General features: G+C 40.4%; 2 protein-coding genes across 30 annotated transcripts in view; one reads left to right on the forward strand and one right to left on the reverse strand.

Moving 5' to 3' along the window:
* LOC121347181 (sarcolemma associated protein) overlaps positions 1-9,021 on the reverse strand; it is an 88,555-nt gene extending 79,534 nt beyond the window's left edge. For all 28 annotated transcript variants that reach the window (XR_005954191.1, XR_005954185.1, XR_005954187.1 and 25 more), the window contains exon 1: positions 8,824-9,021. Coding sequence is in view for 16 of the 28 variants with exons in the window: in XM_041425611.1 (XP_041281545.1) it covers positions 8,824-9,021 (198 nt within the window). In the remaining 12 variants the exon portion in view is untranslated. The remainder of the gene's footprint in view (positions 1-8,823) is intronic.
* A 1,434-nt stretch (positions 9,022-10,455) lies between these two features.
* LOC121347187 lies at positions 10,456-15,081 on the forward strand. Of its 2 annotated transcripts, XM_041425637.1 has the most exons (5): positions 10,456-11,506; positions 12,777-12,961; positions 13,434-13,485; positions 14,250-14,638; positions 14,761-15,081. In XM_041425637.1, exons 1-4 carry the CDS (start codon positions 11,483-11,485, stop codon positions 14,622-14,624), a joined length of 636 nt encoding a protein of 211 aa, XP_041281571.1. In that variant the 5' UTR covers positions 10,456-11,482; the 3' UTR covers positions 14,625-14,638; positions 14,761-15,081. The 2 variants fall into 2 exon arrangements, 1 of the variants encoding a protein (XP_041281571.1); XR_005954196.1 differs by lacking the exon at positions 12,777-12,961 and having other exon boundaries at positions 14,250-14,658; positions 14,781-15,081.
* Positions 15,082-16,113: the final 1,032 nt, after the last annotated feature.

A 16,113-nucleotide genomic window follows, 5' to 3' on the forward strand; every position in this document is an offset into this window, starting at 1 on the left:
TTCCCTTAATTACATAGGAAGGCTCTGTTCACAGTTCAAATCACCGGCCTCCACTGTCACTGACAATATTTATATACCTACCAAAGCTCTGCTTAAGCAGCACAACCAGCAGCTTTACCTAACACTGAATAGCTACAGAGATTGCAAAACAAACATATCCTTTCCATGACAATTTGTATTCCTGGCTTTCTCTTACAAGTGCTGAAATATGCAGTCTATAAAAGGTCCTTAAAGAGGAAGACCAAAAAAAAAAAAATTCCCCTTTGAGTACTTAAAAAGGAAGTAGTGGTTGACAGCTAGAAGTGAAAGTGTTGTATTATTTCCACCTTATGGAATTAGGAACATTCTTATGTCATTAATTTAGTGCTTCTTTTCCTCCAGAAATTCTTCTCAAATTTACCTGGCACATTTTGGTAATAATTTTAAGTTACACTATAAAAGAAGTACTCCAGGTAAGCATAATACTAAATTCTAACCATACATACTCACACTAGAAGTTAGAAACATAACTTAAGATAACAGCAACACAGGTTAATCTACCAGCTAATATGCCTGCCACTGACCTCAGAAGCTTATTTCCTATAAGGGATTTATTCTGTACACAAAATTCTCTTCCAAGTCCACAAGCAACCTCAACCCATTAGACCTGCTGTGGACCAGCAGACTGGACTGAACAACCTCCTGAGCTGCACACCAACCTCAGTTATGCCAGTTCAGCCATATCACAGGATTTGCTGCCCTTGTTCACATTATTGTAACCTCACTCAAAGCAGATACCACCTTAACTACTTAATGACCTAAAGTTCTGGAATCCATAGAAACGAAAGGAACCTCACCAAACTTATTCTTTGTCCCTTAAAAATATGTGTTAATATTGACATAACTTAAAAATCCTCTGGCATCCAGCAAGACCTGTAATGATAACAAGACAAAAAGGAGTTCCCTACAGAGATCACAGACCTGCAAAAACAACTTGGCTGCAGAATGGATTCTTTCACAATCAGATATAAAAAACAAAGCTTATTTTTAAAATAACAGAGTTCAAAACATGAAGTACAAATAATGAAAGCTTTCAGATTCTTTAAGCACCTGGAAACAGTAGGCAAAAGTGCAAAACCCAGCAATGGCAGAATAAAATCACAAGTAATACCAGAGAAACTGATTCGCAGTTCTATTGCCCCTAAGTTCTGGCAAAACTACCACAGCTAACAACGAAAAAAAAAGGAGAGAATGACAGTTAATTGTGCCACGAGTTACTGGGAAAGGTCGCCAGGATATTAAAAGGCAAAAAAGTAGGCAGGCTAAATGCTCAGCTTTGCAGAACCAAGAGATCTGGCTCCTAGCCTATATAATTAAGCATTACACTTCAAGAAAACCAATTTAAAAAAAAAAACCAAAAACAGAAAGCAAGGCATAACCATCAAACTCTGCTGGGGTGGGGTTCAAGAAACAAAAAAAAAACACTTACAGAACATCGATACTATGGCAAAGACTAAGTTTTAGACAAATCAAGGTTTAAACTTCAGCTCACACCACTTCCAAAGAAGGAACAACTTTGGAAAAGTTCCATTTAAGAGCAAAAACTTCCGTATCAGATAAGACTAATGACATATGCAGATAGCAGCAGCCAGTACCAAATGTCTTGAAAGAACTTGCTGTACAAATATCTATCTGGCCCATTACAGAGCTTTTCATCCTGGATTTGAAACATAACATTTCTATTCCTTCCTTTAAAAAAGGGTATTACTCAATACATGGTTACATGCATCCATTACTTTTCTATCTTAAGCTCTTACATTTGTTTTATTTTTATGGAAGAAATGCTACAAGCGTAATTATGGGAACATGCAGCACTAATAATGTAATTCTTAGGTTTCTATTCAATACTGTCTTAACACAAGAGCAAAAGATCACCCCTCTGTTCTCATATAGGTTTTATATATATATCACACATTGTATGCTTTCTGTATTGAAGACTTTCTGTAATAAATATTTTCAACACATTTCAATTATCATGTGAAAACTAAAACTAAAGGTATTCCTACTGGGGAAAAACTTACTTTAACTCAGCACAATACTGTCACTATTTTTTGTACTTATTTACAAGTTCTCCAATTTTACACTATTAGGACATCTGCAATTGAGCCCATCTAACTGTCAGTTCTTTCCAATGGTTGGTTAATGTTGTTTTATAACCTAAAAGTTCTATGAATAGCATATATTTCCCTTCACTACACACCACAGTTCAACTATGAATACTGTAATGTTCCTTAGCTGTGCAAAGATCTCGTCAATTCCTCATGTCCTAAACTACCCTTGACTAATCCCTGTACTTTTTATGTTTATTTTTTATGAAAGTAAAAAAAGGGGAAAAAAAAAAAAAAAAGGTCAAACTCCTGCTAGCATTTTCTGTGTTTTTCCACTCAACTACAGTGTTACTACAGGATTTTGGACTTTCTATTATAAGCCTGCTGGAAGTTCATCATTTATTTATACTTTCTCAAGACTGAAATAAACTCTAAGGCATTGCTCAATCACACACAAGTCTGGTACAACACAACAGGAAAATTGTATCCAATTAATTGTCTGGCTCCAGCACAATGATTTTCCTTTTCAAGGAGGAAACTGTTCTAGGCCTCTGGCAGAGAGATATGTCTTCTTGCAAGATGGGTATAGTCCAACCCATCTCTCTGCCTGATGTTCCTTCCCACTTCAAGAACAGACTGAAAAAACACTTGCCTATATTCAACAAAAATGTGATAATGTTGAGCCTTTTTCCAAAAATTCTGCCACAAGCAGAAACCTTTCTGGAAAGACAGAGAAGTTGGGAAAATTAATGCATGGTCACAGTGAGACCTAACAAAATTCAGAGCTCTTGGATAATCCAAACTCTCTGCAAGTGAACAACATTAACAGGAAGCAAGTACTAATGTGAGTCTAAAGAAAATCCAGAGACAACAAATAGTCATATAATTTAGTAGCAATAGAGTGTAAAATTGCTAGCTAGAGGGATGGAGACAGCATTCTTGCTCTAATCTCAGTGCCCTGGTTCCAAAAACACTCATCATTTTCACTTAATGCTATCTATTAAAAGAAATTACAAATCCCAAAATGCAACAAAACAGCTGAGTATGTATCAACATATTTTGCAGAATTCTAGCTATATCAGACTCAAATCAACACAACCAAAGTAACACAGTGAAACAGACACTCCTCACCCACATGCCCCTTCACAGCATACTTAAATTCAATTACTTTCATTAGACAAATAAACAAATGAGACTGTCACATTTATTAAGAAAAATAAGAAGATAAAGCCAAATCAAAGTATTTCTCCAGTGCTATGTAAATCCACCTGCAAATTATTACTGGATTGCCCAACTAACATATAAAAAAGTAAAAATCAAGAACATCTTTATATAATGAAAATGTAGGGAAGCAAGGTTTTGCATTTTTAAACCCGGGACTAGGAGTAAGCCCAAACCATCCCATAAGAGATCGAAGAAAAACACATTTACTGGCCTTCATTCCAGCTAAGTAACCTGATTCATTTGAGGTTTGTAAAAATTCATTGCAAATACAAAAGGGATTTTTGTTTGTTTTTAAAGCCTAATCAATGTGTTGGTGTTCCTGGCTCAGGATAGATGCAGCATGACTGCAATGGATCAGCTCCAAGAATTACAGTATTAACTCTGCAGCAGTGGCTCTTGATGGTATCTCTGCAGGGAAATCCTTGTCAGCACTGACTTACCTCTACTATAAATGGCTGCCCGCACTCCTACACCATCTCCTAAAACCATGGGGCTGAAGTTGGTCAAAAGCAAGAGCTCCCTACCCCATACTATTCTCATGATCATATCAGTATAAAATTGGATGGTTCATTCAGGGTGAAAAGCACTTACATAAAAATATTAGCAGGTGTACGTGAGGGCTGCCTGACATCACCCTCTTACCAGAAGCACCTAAGCACTGGAGTTTCACCTTAGTGCATTACAGCAAATCCCAGGTCAGTCCCCCAGGGCACTTGGGACAAACATTCAATGTTCCAAAGCCAGTGTCTCCACTGCAGACTGTAAGCATACAGCAACATCAAGAGTACTGAAAAATAAAACATCTGTTCATCTCTCGGACAACAATCCTATCAGAGAGTTGAAATAATATAATAGAGGAAAACCCAAATAACAGACATGTTATCTATCAAAATAAGTGCTACTGATACTTGGGAAACTAAACACACTTTACATAGATCAGCACTAAACAGGCCAGAATATCACACAGGATTCTCTACTGGAAGCAGTGGGAAAAAAACTTCCCACCAAAACCTTGCAATTCCAAATACCATTTTTCATATCCCACTTAGTTTTTTAAGACAAATTTACTAAAATACTTCTAAACAAACAGAACGTCCAAAGAAAACGTTCTGTGCTTTCCTGAATTGTGCCAAGTTCTTGATATCCACAAAACATTTTATGTAATGTTAAGTGAGTAACATATTTCCTCTTTACTAATTTTGTTTGCTTTCTTTTATATAAATTTACTTTACTCCCTAGTAAAATACAGCAAAAAAAAAAATACTATCTAATCTCAACTCCTGTTTGTCAATGCATTTCCTGCATTAGTGGTCCAAAATTAAATGCAGCATGCTAGACAGGGTCTAATAAGCTGCAAGGGGTTCTTCCTTTCCAAGTGCAGCCTCTGCGTTTGTCCTGAGGCTCCTGTCTGCCCGTTCACTCAGCACAGCAGGTCCCTGTGGGTGCCTGCCCTGCCCTTGAGCAGATCAACTCACCCCCACCACACCAACACTCCCAGGCTTGGTGTCAACCCAAACATGCCCAGAGTGAACTTCACTGTGTCCTGCAGATCACGTTAAACTGGCTGTTTTCAGTCGTTGGGGTGTGATATCATTGGTTGGGTTTGGGTTTTCTTCTTGGATTTTTGGTTGGTTCTTTTGGAGTTTGGTTTTTGGGGGTTGTATGGGGGTGGGAGAGTATTTGTTTTGTGTTTGTTTTCTTTAAATATTTTGTAGTATTTTTGTCTCACATATTTTAAGTCCTGAAGCCATAATGCACAGCTTTAACGAATTTCATTTACTATTAGGGGGACTGGGTTTCAATACACTACTTAGCATTTGTACCACCAAGATATGAATGTGCTCAAGTCAATTTATATCCACTTGGAATTAAACAAAAATAATAGCATTAGCTACCATTAACACATCAACTTGTGCCTACACTTTTTTTTGCAGTTATTAAAAATGACCAGCTCTTTGGAGTGCTTTTGATCTAAGAAAATACTTTATTTTTCAGTTTCTCAGAGCCTTTGGTAAACTATGGCAATGAATGCCCTATAAAAAGTACTTACATTAGCAACTCACAACAATGTCAGGCACTGAATAATTGCAGATTTTGAAAGCCTGAATATCTGTTCAGAAGCTTCAGGTTTCTACTAAAAGCTTCTACAACATCTGTCAGAAGCATTTCACCCTGGAAGTCACATACAAATTCTCAAAGGTCTTCCACTTGCTTATTTTTAGAAACGAAAACAAAACCCAAAAAACCAAGTTTAAGATTATTTCAGTTACACTATTTTTAAGAATTTCTTCTCATATGCAGTGATTTGAGCTGAACACATTTAGATTTTCTGAAATATAACCCACTTTTTCTTTTGCTTTGATTCACACTTTTTGGAACACTCCATGCTCAGCACAACATCTACTTCCTACGTATCTAGTGAGTCACTTTTTCAGGCACCTCTAAAAAAACCCAGATTCATTAACTTGTAATTACTAAAAAAAAAAAACAAAAACCAAAATGAAATCTAATTATAATATTCTAATGTTATCACTGCATGAAAAATCCACTAGTTAACTAGGAGTTATTATGCTGTATCTACAAACACAGGAAGGAAGAGGCATTGCACCAGTTGTCTTTAAAAATATTACTACGCACAGAAAAACTCAAAGTACAGATAATCCCATCACCATCTCCTTCTACCTTTATCATACACATATATAGGCTTATATATAATGTTTAAAATATTTTAAAAAGCAAATCCAGCTTTAAGTACCTTCTTTTAATTGCTATGTATTGGTGATCCTGAAAACTCATTCTATTTTCAACCTTAATAATGCTGGTGTTACATAGACATTATCTCCCTGGGCAAATAACTTTTTCCATGCATAATTAAAGTGCCTTTATACAAAATAAACATTCACATCTTTCATCTGTAAGTAACATGTTATCTTCAGCTTGGTCTACTTATGCAACAAATTTCAGCTTATACCTTCCTCTGCCTTAGGAAAAAAATTCTGTACTACTTTCCTTGGCATAGCTTACTGATGCTCCCTCTCTTCAGGTTCTACCCTATTTACAGATAATACTGACAAAATTGTTTACAGACTATGTAGTAAACAGGATCACTCACATGATTCACTAAACAAAATAAAACTCCAAGCCCTCATGAAAAAAAGAAAAAAGAGTAATAAAGCATAACTGAAAGGCAGCTCAGGAGGCAACAGAGCCTGGAGTGAGTGACTGGTAGTGCCCGAAACTGGTATTGCCAAAGTCCACAACTTATGAAACTGTAATCCCAGATCATTAACAAACTATTTTGAAATGTCTGAAGGTTTTTCTCATTATCAAATTAACATTTGAAGGTATTTTATCTTTAGAAAAATCCAGACTTGATGAATGTCCTATATATAAGATTCTAAAAAATGTTTACAAATGCTCTGACAAAGAGAATTTGTGCAGGTTTAAATATAGGTCATTGATAGGATAATGACAATTTCCTAAATGAGATGTGCTTATTAGCAGTTATGTAAACCATGATAATAGATGTTCCTGCACGTAAATGTTCTGGCATGTTTTTGTTTGTATTTTGAAAACAGCACAGAATTTCTTAAAGTAGTTCTTGTGATTCAAGATCAAGCCTGTATTTATCAGTGTCTTCTACCTGCCTTTTCACAACAGCATTTGATACCTGTTATATCTAATGGTGCATTTCCCCCACCCTGCCAACTGCCTCACAATTTACCACTGTGATACTCAACCAGATCAAAAGCCAGTCCATACAGCCAACAACCAAGCACAGAATCTGAAACTCTCCTCACTGCTACACCTGCGCTTTACACCTTTCACAACACCACACCTAACAAGCAATAGGAGCAGATTCCAGGCCATGATCACAAATCCATTCTTTAGTTGTTTACTATGGCTACAGATGGCCACATTGGCAATTTTCATCAGACCTCTGTCAAATGTTCACATGATGTTATCCCAAGAACTATCAAACAAAATCCTTTTAATTACTACTACTACTAAGATTTTAAAACAGATAAATGAGTAAGCATATAAATTTTTTACCTGTATAAGAAAAGTCAAAGCTAACTGAAATTTAAAAACAAACAAAAATCCTTGAAGCTTGTCTATCAGTTAGCAGACTTGCTCAACACTCAGTGCTTTCTCAAATTAACCATCTTGAAAATGACAGATCATATTTGTAACCATAATAGAGCATGTGGGGGTCTTAAAATCTTTGTGAATAGTAAGAAAAGTTGATAAAAAGCTAAATGCATACTACTTTCTAATTTAAAAACAGCACAATAAATTGGAACATTTTACTTTGTTGAATCAAACAAGAAAGGTTAAAGACTAAACTGAAAGTATTTCAAGCACTTAAGTTTTCTAGAATCCAAGAATGCATATCACATACACAATAGAGCCAAAGCAAGATGCTTAATGAAACATTTAATACAGATAGCAGTTTGCACAATTACCTGCAGGTAACTTGAAAGCCACAATCCAGCCCTAAGAAATTAAATGCTTGTCTTGTCCCATCATGTCCAAGTATTGCATAATATAGGATAGTTAACAATGGAAGGTTTAAGAACTTTGACTGCGCTGTACTGCTCCATGCTGTGTCATACTACTGAAAAAATCTGCATGAATTACAGACCATATTATTCTTAAAATCCAGAGCTACACTGACTGCATTTAGCTTGGTGTGAAGCTAAAAACCACCTGACTTAGAACATGTTACATTCTAGAGTATAACATCAATATAGTTGGGGAAAAAATACAAGGCTGAGCAACTGCGGTCTGCCCTTTGTTAATTTTTCGCTAGATGTTTAAAATTAACTTGACAGTCATTAAGTAAAGCAACTTTACTTGTACCAGTTCAATCCCTAGTGGACAAAACATGCACTACAGGACCCCTCAATTTTGCTTAACAAGACTGCCAGACTTGAGAGAGGAACAGTGAGGAACACAGGATGTATTTTAAAACAATTTTCACTAACAGTAACACTATATCATGGAAGCCATCCATTACACTCCTGTTGCCACCTCTTATCAGAACCAAACAAACCACTCCACAAAATTTCGAAAGGACAAGTAGGAAGAGTGCCAAACAAGCACAGTATCTTTTTAAAATCCATTTTTCAATGCTCCTCACAATCAATTTTCACACACCAATAAAACAGTAATTCCTCTGCATTTGAAAAAAATACTATTACACCACTATATTGATACAATGTGCTTTCACGTTTGCACGTCTCACCTCAAAATCACCTATCTCCAGTAATAAATAAGCAAAGCCTTTCAACTAACCATTTTCAACTGTTAGCTTCATATACTTTTCATAATATTCCAAGTTTCTGCTTATTAAGAAATTACCAACTTACCTGTAAAGTTACCGCTTTAAAACAAATCTTACTCCTGCCCTATGCAACCACATTTATGACAGCAAACCCAGAGCGGTCCGCAATCTACAGAGACTTGCTAGAACCAGCGTGCAGTTTCAGTGTTTAAACGAACACCTTACCTTGCCTGTCTTGTGATCAAACCAGACAAGAGCATGGTTCCTGGACAGCACCTTGCAGTCAAACGTGGCGTTGTTCTGGGCTGGCCGGCAGCGAGCCACGGAGCGGCCGATCTTGACGGGCTCGTCCAGGTAGACATGACGCTCCTGAAACGGGTGGGAGTTCGGGCGGCAAGTGAAGATGGCCAAGGCTGAAGGCATCGAGGACAGATTGCGGTTGCCACACCAACCAGAGATGAAGAGAGCCTCTTCTGATGCAGACTGTCCTCCACAATTTTAAAAACACCTCCACAGCAACTTTATATTAAAGCAGGAGAAATATTATCACGAGAGGCTTAACAACTCATTGTTTCAGTGTGTAAACTAATTCTGGCAATAATCCAGTGAAAAAGTCCCATTATGTCTTTTAATAATATCAGCAGTGGCCCAAAAAAAGTCTAAAACGTACAACTTTCAATCCATCCTCCCCTGGAAGAATAGGAAAAAGCATCGGATTCCTTCAGAGAGAAGCAAAGGCCCCGTGAAAGAAGGATACAATATCTTAAATCCAAGTAGATGAGTCATACAAGTACTTTTGTTTGTAACCTCAACTGCCTTCTTCCCCCTCCCTTCCGTAAACAACACTGACCAAAAGTCTGACCAATGCAACATGGAAGCAAGGAAAGGGTTAGGGAAGGGGGATGAAGGAGAAAGAGTAGCGTCCTCTCACACACGGCACAGATCAGGAACTGGAAGGTGAATACAAAGCCCTCGTTCCACAACAGGGACCTAATGGTTCACCCAGCAATCGGCATTTCACCATCTTCGTGTGTTAAACCCCAGCAGAAGAGGTGGTCCTCGATACAGGATGGAGTGCGAGAGCTACACTGTTTTTCTCCCTTACACCAGATAAAGCTGAACTGGTCTACAGCTTCTGGGAGCCGCTCAGATAATGAACTTGATAAGGCATGGAGAGGCTCCCAACTCGCCCTCTCCCGGGGACAAACCAACGCGTGGGAAGGGTTCTTGGGGCCGGCCTGCGAGGTTCCCTGACAGGTCGCTCCCCGGCGGTGGCTCCGGCTGGCGGCGGGGTCGGTGTGCGTCCCTCGGCGGCGGCTCCGCAGGGGCGGGCAACGGGGGTTGCCCCGGGAAGTGCTCGCCAGGAGCTCCCGGCGCGGCGGCGGCTCCGCTCAGCCCCTCCGCAGGTGACTGCGCATGAGGCGGGCCCGCTGCGCACCCCCGCGCTCTCCGCCCGCCCAGTGCGGCTCCGCTGCCCCGGCGGCGGGAGAGGCCTGGCGGCCGGGCCCGGGCGCTCCCGCTCTGTCGCTCTGCCGCTCAGGAGGCCACCGGCCGCAGGAAGTTTCCTCCAACCTGCGGGGCCCAAAACAAACCGGGTCAGGCGCGTCCCTCAGCGCGTCCCCCCGCGTCCCCTCGGCCCCGCGGGCGGCACGGGACGCGCCCCGCTCCCCCCTTACCTTGCGCGCAGCCGCCGCCATAGCGCCTGGAGCCCTTCCCGGTGTGGCCGCGGCGGCGGGGCCGGGGCGGGGCGGGGCCGGGGGCGGGCAGCGTGCGCACCGGCAGGCCTCGCGCATGCGCCTTGCGCTCGGTGAGGCTGCGGCACGGGCGGGCCACGCCCCGCTCCGGGCGCGCGGGAGGGGGCGGCGGGCCGGGCCCGGAGGGGAGAGGGCTGAGGGGAGAGGGGTCGGTGTTCCTCCCGAACGGCGCCGCTGGCACGGGGCAGGCCGCTGAGGTGAGTGAGCCCCGGCCCCGTGCCGTCCCTTTGCCCTCGCTGTTCTCAGCTCTGGGAGGGAGGGGGCGAGCGCGGCCCGTCGGCCCTTATAAGTAAGGGGGTGGCAATGGCCCGAAGTTGTGTTGAGGAGGTTAGGTTGGATTTTGGGAGAAGGCTTTTCACGCAGAGGGTGGTCGAGCACTGGAATAGGCTCCCCAGGGAAGTGGTCATGGCCCCAAGACTGCCAGTTCACAAACCTTCACAAATCACGGTGAGATTCTTGGGGCACCGTGTGCAGGGCCAGGAGTTGGACTTCATGATCTGAGTCCAACTCAGAATATTTTGTGTTTCTGTGAAAAGGTGGAGCTCAGAGGAGGAGCTGGGGTTACCCTCTCTCAGCAGAGCTTGCATGTGAAACTGCAGGAGTCTCCTGAGCATCCTCCTGCTTTCCCTGTGCGCGTCCGGTCGTTTTGTGACCCGAGCTTGAGAACCGAGGGAGCCGCGGTGCGGTTTGATGTGTCCTGGGCCCGCAGGAATGCTGGCCGCGTTTGCCGTGTCTTGTTGCAGGTTGGCAGCAGGAGCAGGGGGATTCCTGGAGCAGTGGCTGCAGCGACAGGACTGACGCAGGGTCACTGGTGCTGTGTCTTCCTTCAGTACGCCATGGAGCATCATCCAAGGTCATATTTATGCCTGTTTTCTAGAAGCCAAGGAAAGGTCACTTGTCAAGGTCATCTGGTGCCGAACGAGTCTCTCCAGTCCAAATACATTTTTAATTCCGTCATTCCCTGTAAAGCAAACAAGTGGGAATTGTTGATGTAAGATAGATGTTGGGGTCGTGCCAGCACTATAATTACCCTGTGACAGGGTGTTAGGATTAGGGATGTGGGAGATGGCAGAAAGAGCTGGCAGCCGTGGAGGACAGGAGAGGAGCTGGGCCAGGCACTTCAGCAGTGGATGAGGGGAAAAGCAGCGATCAAGGTAAGGCAGTGCAGTGTATGACACAAAGCATGACTGGTGTGTTCTTAGTTGTAGCTCAGTAAAATCTCAGGGCTGTCTTCATTTTTTTTTCCTTTCTTTATGACTGCATTGTGATTTGGGGAAGGGAGGTTGATTCATAACAGACTAGTTTTTTTCCAACAATCCAGTGAGAAAACGACAGCGAAACAGAGAAATGAAATCCAAGATTAAAAACAGGTCTGATTTTGTGAAGACGAAAACAAACAACTGATAGGTGGAATGCTTAGAACTGTTTATCCATAGTTTTAATTCTCCTGACAGGGAAAAAAAAATCTGGCACGTCACTTCATGGCTTTCATCAGCTTATGAGATTGTACTACTCTGATAAATATAATCATAATTTGCTCTTACTAATTTTTTTAATAAGTGGAAATTCAGTGTGGCTGTTGCTTACAGCACACAAGGTGCCATAACTAATCAAAGGGAGAAAGAAAGATAAAATTGTGATGGAGAAAGAATAAATTTAGGTCCATGAGAAGCTACATTTGAGGGAATGAGTTGCGTAAATAGAAATAATTGAGAGCACTTTGGATTTGCAAAGTGTAAATAGTGGGGACAAAGGGTGCTACAGGTGTTGGAATCAACAGAATGTTTCTGAGAGCATTTTTTTTGTATTTTTGTGTGCATGTTTAATGGAGAAAGGAGACTAGAAGTAAAATTAGAGATGAAAAAGATTCATTACCATCTATAGGACCTAAGAGAATCAGGTAAAATAATAAACTGAGCAGTGGATACATTTCTCTGATGTTCTAAGTATTTATAATAATAATAATAATAATATAATATAACTGTGTCATTTAAACTGTAAGCCACTGGCATATTATGTTTTCCTGAACCCTTCTTCATCCCCTGGAGAAATCCCACTGTGACAGGCTCACAGAATGGTATGAGAAAACTAGCTGGCAATGGTATGTGCCTTCCTAGTTCTCTTTGGCACTGCCAAAAGGCTCATGGAACAGCTGAGCTGTACCCCCTGCTCATCGAGGACATTAATTTGAGCCTTCCTTCTCTGCATGAGTGCCAGCTCTCAGTGGAGCTGCGTGGGTGTAGTTATCCCTCAGGCTTCTCAACTCCTATTTCAAAATGCCTGATGAGTTCAGAAGTTATCAGGGGCAGAGTCAGAGGCTGATATTATCTGGTGCAGAGTCAGATGAAAATACAGAAAGCAGTGGCATTCTGAGAGGATACAGTTGTTGTATGGGGATTTTATGCTGTGTCTGCTGCTTACCAGAAAGTGTCCATCCCAGAACTGGAAAGCAACAGGTGGATGAGGTGTATGAAGTGCTTGGCTGCTGTGCTGTGCTCGGAGGAGGAGGAGAAAGGGGAGGAGGAGGGAGGAAGCCTCAGCTCCTTCTGCTTCATTTCTGCGGACGCTGTCACACAGCTGAGCAGGCAAGCACCTTGCAGCCATGTTAGGTAAGGGCAGCAGGAGCCAGCTGTGTCCCTCCTTTTTCTGGGCAGGAAGTCCATGAAAATGTTGTGATAGCCATCATAGCTGAGGGCAGAAAGAGCCTGTTCCATGCCATCTTGGATAAGGGAAAGGGAGCTCTTTAAGGGACTGTCACATTTGTCCCTTAAAGAGCTGGTGTCTGTTTCAGGAGGATGACATGCAGCTGAGATAGTTCATGTGCATACCTGCAAAACATCTATTTTTGGCTTCTAAAACATTCTTGAACCAAATTGTCAAAAAGTAAGGAAATGTTTCAGAGAAGTTTTCTCCAGTGTTAAAAAAATTTGTTCTAATTATCACCCCAGATTTAGTGAAGGGTTACACATTTTTATTTTAGTGCTATTCTTGTTCGTTAGTTTCAGACTTATTTTCTGTTTGTGATCTCTTAACTCTCTGACTGGTTATGTAAAGAACAATTGCATTATCTTTATCTTTCAGCATTAATTTTGAAAGAATAAGCAATTTTACCAGTCTAATCCTCTCTTGTCAGGTAGGTTCTCCATTTATTCCATTTTCTTTCAGATCCTTCCCTGCTCCTATTTTCCGGTTAAAAAAGGATACTTGTATCCAGTATATAAATGAGAGTCTTATCAACATAACACTTAACATTAATGTAATGTATGTAGTGAGCATATACTGAACATACTATTCAATTTAGATTATGTAATAAATATGAATGTTTTGTACAATGATTTAAAATCTATTCTTTATTATGTGCTATATATCCTGTTTATATATATAAAGTACGTTGCACAGTATGTTGATAATACATGTATTTGGTATATATACATAAGTATAATGTAACAGGCATAACATTAATACATGTTGTGCTAATATATAGCTAATTTTACATGGTTTTAATTTCAAATTAACTCAGGCAAATTGAAATGCCTGGCATTTTCACTGCTTTATCATTTTAGCAGAACATAGTCATCATGTGGCCAACCCTTATTTGCTTTTCTCTTCATATATCAATTTAACAGTCAATATTAATTTTGACTTTTTGAAATGTTTGATGTTTTCTGTGGCTGTTTGAAAAATGGAAAAGATTATTTAAAAATAATTATGGCTTTTTTTTGGTGTGTGTGTGTTTATTTGTTTTAACTGAATGTATTTATTAGACCAAATATAATTTTCAAATACAAATAAAATACTGCCTTAAACTGAAATCTCGAGGCGGGGGATGGAGGGGAAGATGAGATGAGCAGATGATGTTTATGCAGTTCTTTGGTGTTTCTCTGTGGATGTGAGCAGTCTGCACAGTCACTCCCTGCTGAAGCTGGTGGAACCTGGCCAGCCAGCAGCCAACACAACATTTGCTGCTACCTGATAGAAACCATCCTGCTGAGAGACGCAGGGCAGCGCCGCGGAGATCGCAGCTGTAGGAGCAAGATAGAGCATGGAAGAAAGCAGGGCAGGCTCAAACACTGTGGAGCAGTTGTGGATCTTCAGAACCCAGCTGTCCCACACAGGCCTTTTCTCATTTTTATTCCAGCAACTGGCATCGAGGGCATGCTTTTTCTAGCAGTCTCTCTTGTCCAAACCTTTCCAGATATTAACAGATGGCTGTATTTCTGCAAAACAAGGCAGAGTGCCACATTCCATATGCAGAGCCCTAGTGTTTTATGAGGCTTTATTGTAATTTGTAGCAAAATGCTCTCAGGTGGTTCCCAACTCTGTCCTGGAGATTTGTTAAGGGCACGTTCCATGTTAAGGGCACGTTCCATATGCAGAGCCCTAGTGTTTTATGAGGCTTTATTGTAATTTGTAGCAAAATGCTCTCAGGTGGTTCCCAACTCTGAAGTCTGTTTTTTGTCCCGCGTTGATGCTTCTTGAAGAAGAAACTCAGATGTTTCTAAATGTTACAATACATGCAGAAATAGTTTTCCTTCTCAACTGAAGGAGATAATCACATTTTATCAAAACTAAAATGTATTTTAAATGGCTACGTGAAAATCTTCCTGAATCACTGTTTATTGGGAATATCTCCAGTAGGTAAGAGTCCTTTCTTCTGTACTTTTTTATCAGGGATCGTGTGTCTATTCTCAACTTTCTCCTGCCAAAAGATTATTTGTTAAGCATCCAATGAAATTAATTTACTGTTTAATAAAATGTATCACTCTTAGTAAGTACTTTTTTTTATTATTTCACATGGATACACTTACACTTTTTTATTCACATGGAAATTTAAAAAGGGGCCAGCAAAAACTAGAAGGACATGCATGATGATAATAGCTAAAAAATTTGGTTTGCACATGACAGCAAGAATATAAACAAGGGAAGGCTTATTAGAGGCAGTGACATGAAATCTTTTCTTAAACCAAGTGATAAAAGCTTTTGGCCAGGCCATTTAAGTTCTTAAATGGAAACAGCAAATGAAATTCCACTGAGACTCATTGCACTGAGTTTGAACTTGATTAAGCTCAGTCGTAGTCATGTCTTTTTGTCGAAAGTAATCTTCTACAGAATTTAGGAGTTAACTACTTGAAAAATCTGTGAGTGTTGCCTGGTATCACTGTAAAATACATGAGAGACAGCAAGAACCTTCCCACAGAGCCTGCCCGAGGCTGCACACTGCAGAGCCCCATTCCTATCTCAGTCATCTAACATTCGCTTTGCTACTCATGCTTTATGATAACTGAAGGCTGCTGTACCTCAAGTTATTACCATGATAATTTTGTGTGTTATTATTTTGTCTGAGTTATATGTTTGTTCATCTTTTGTCTAGAAAATTACTCCAATGATCAAAGCATACTTTAATTTCTAGCAGTTTGCTTTTGATGGATAAACAAATGTTGTTAATGGGCCTTACGGAAACAGTGCAACAGAGCAAGGAGTCCTACGTTTTCTTTTAAGTATATATAGATTTATCATCTTGGTTTTAATATTTACAACTCCTGTTCTGGAGAAAAAATGGCATGTAGTGATTCAGGTAGCAGCTCATCCACACCTACTGCTGCTGAAGCTGTTCTAGTAGCAGCCAACCAAAAGTCTGGTGTGAATAATTTAATTAAAAGAGGTCAGGAGTTTTAGGTGAGGTGAGTGCATGATTTTTTTTTTTTTTGTTAAATAAAGTAGCTATTTAGCACTTTTAACTCTACAAAATGTTTCATAATGA

Source organism: Onychostruthus taczanowskii, unplaced genomic scaffold, assembly GCF_017590055.1.
Source record: "Onychostruthus taczanowskii isolate IOZ18803 unplaced genomic scaffold, ASM1759005v1 scaffold9, whole genome shotgun sequence".
Lineage (NCBI taxonomy): Eukaryota > Metazoa > Chordata > Aves > Passeriformes > Passeridae > Onychostruthus > Onychostruthus taczanowskii.

Excerpts from the sequence above, each read along its gene's own strand:
- LOC121347187 (XM_041425637.1), top strand. The coding sequence starts at position 11,483 with ATGAGGGGAAAAGCAGCGATCAAG. Across the intron at positions 11,507-12,776 it reads GGGGAAAAGCAGCGATCAAG|AAAGTGTCCATCCCAGAACT; the intron begins GTAAGGCAGTGC and ends GCTGCTTACCAG. Across the intron at positions 13,486-14,249 it reads GTCTAATCCTCTCTTGTCAG|TCTGCACAGTCACTCCCTGC; the intron begins GTAGGTTCTCCA and ends GGATGTGAGCAG.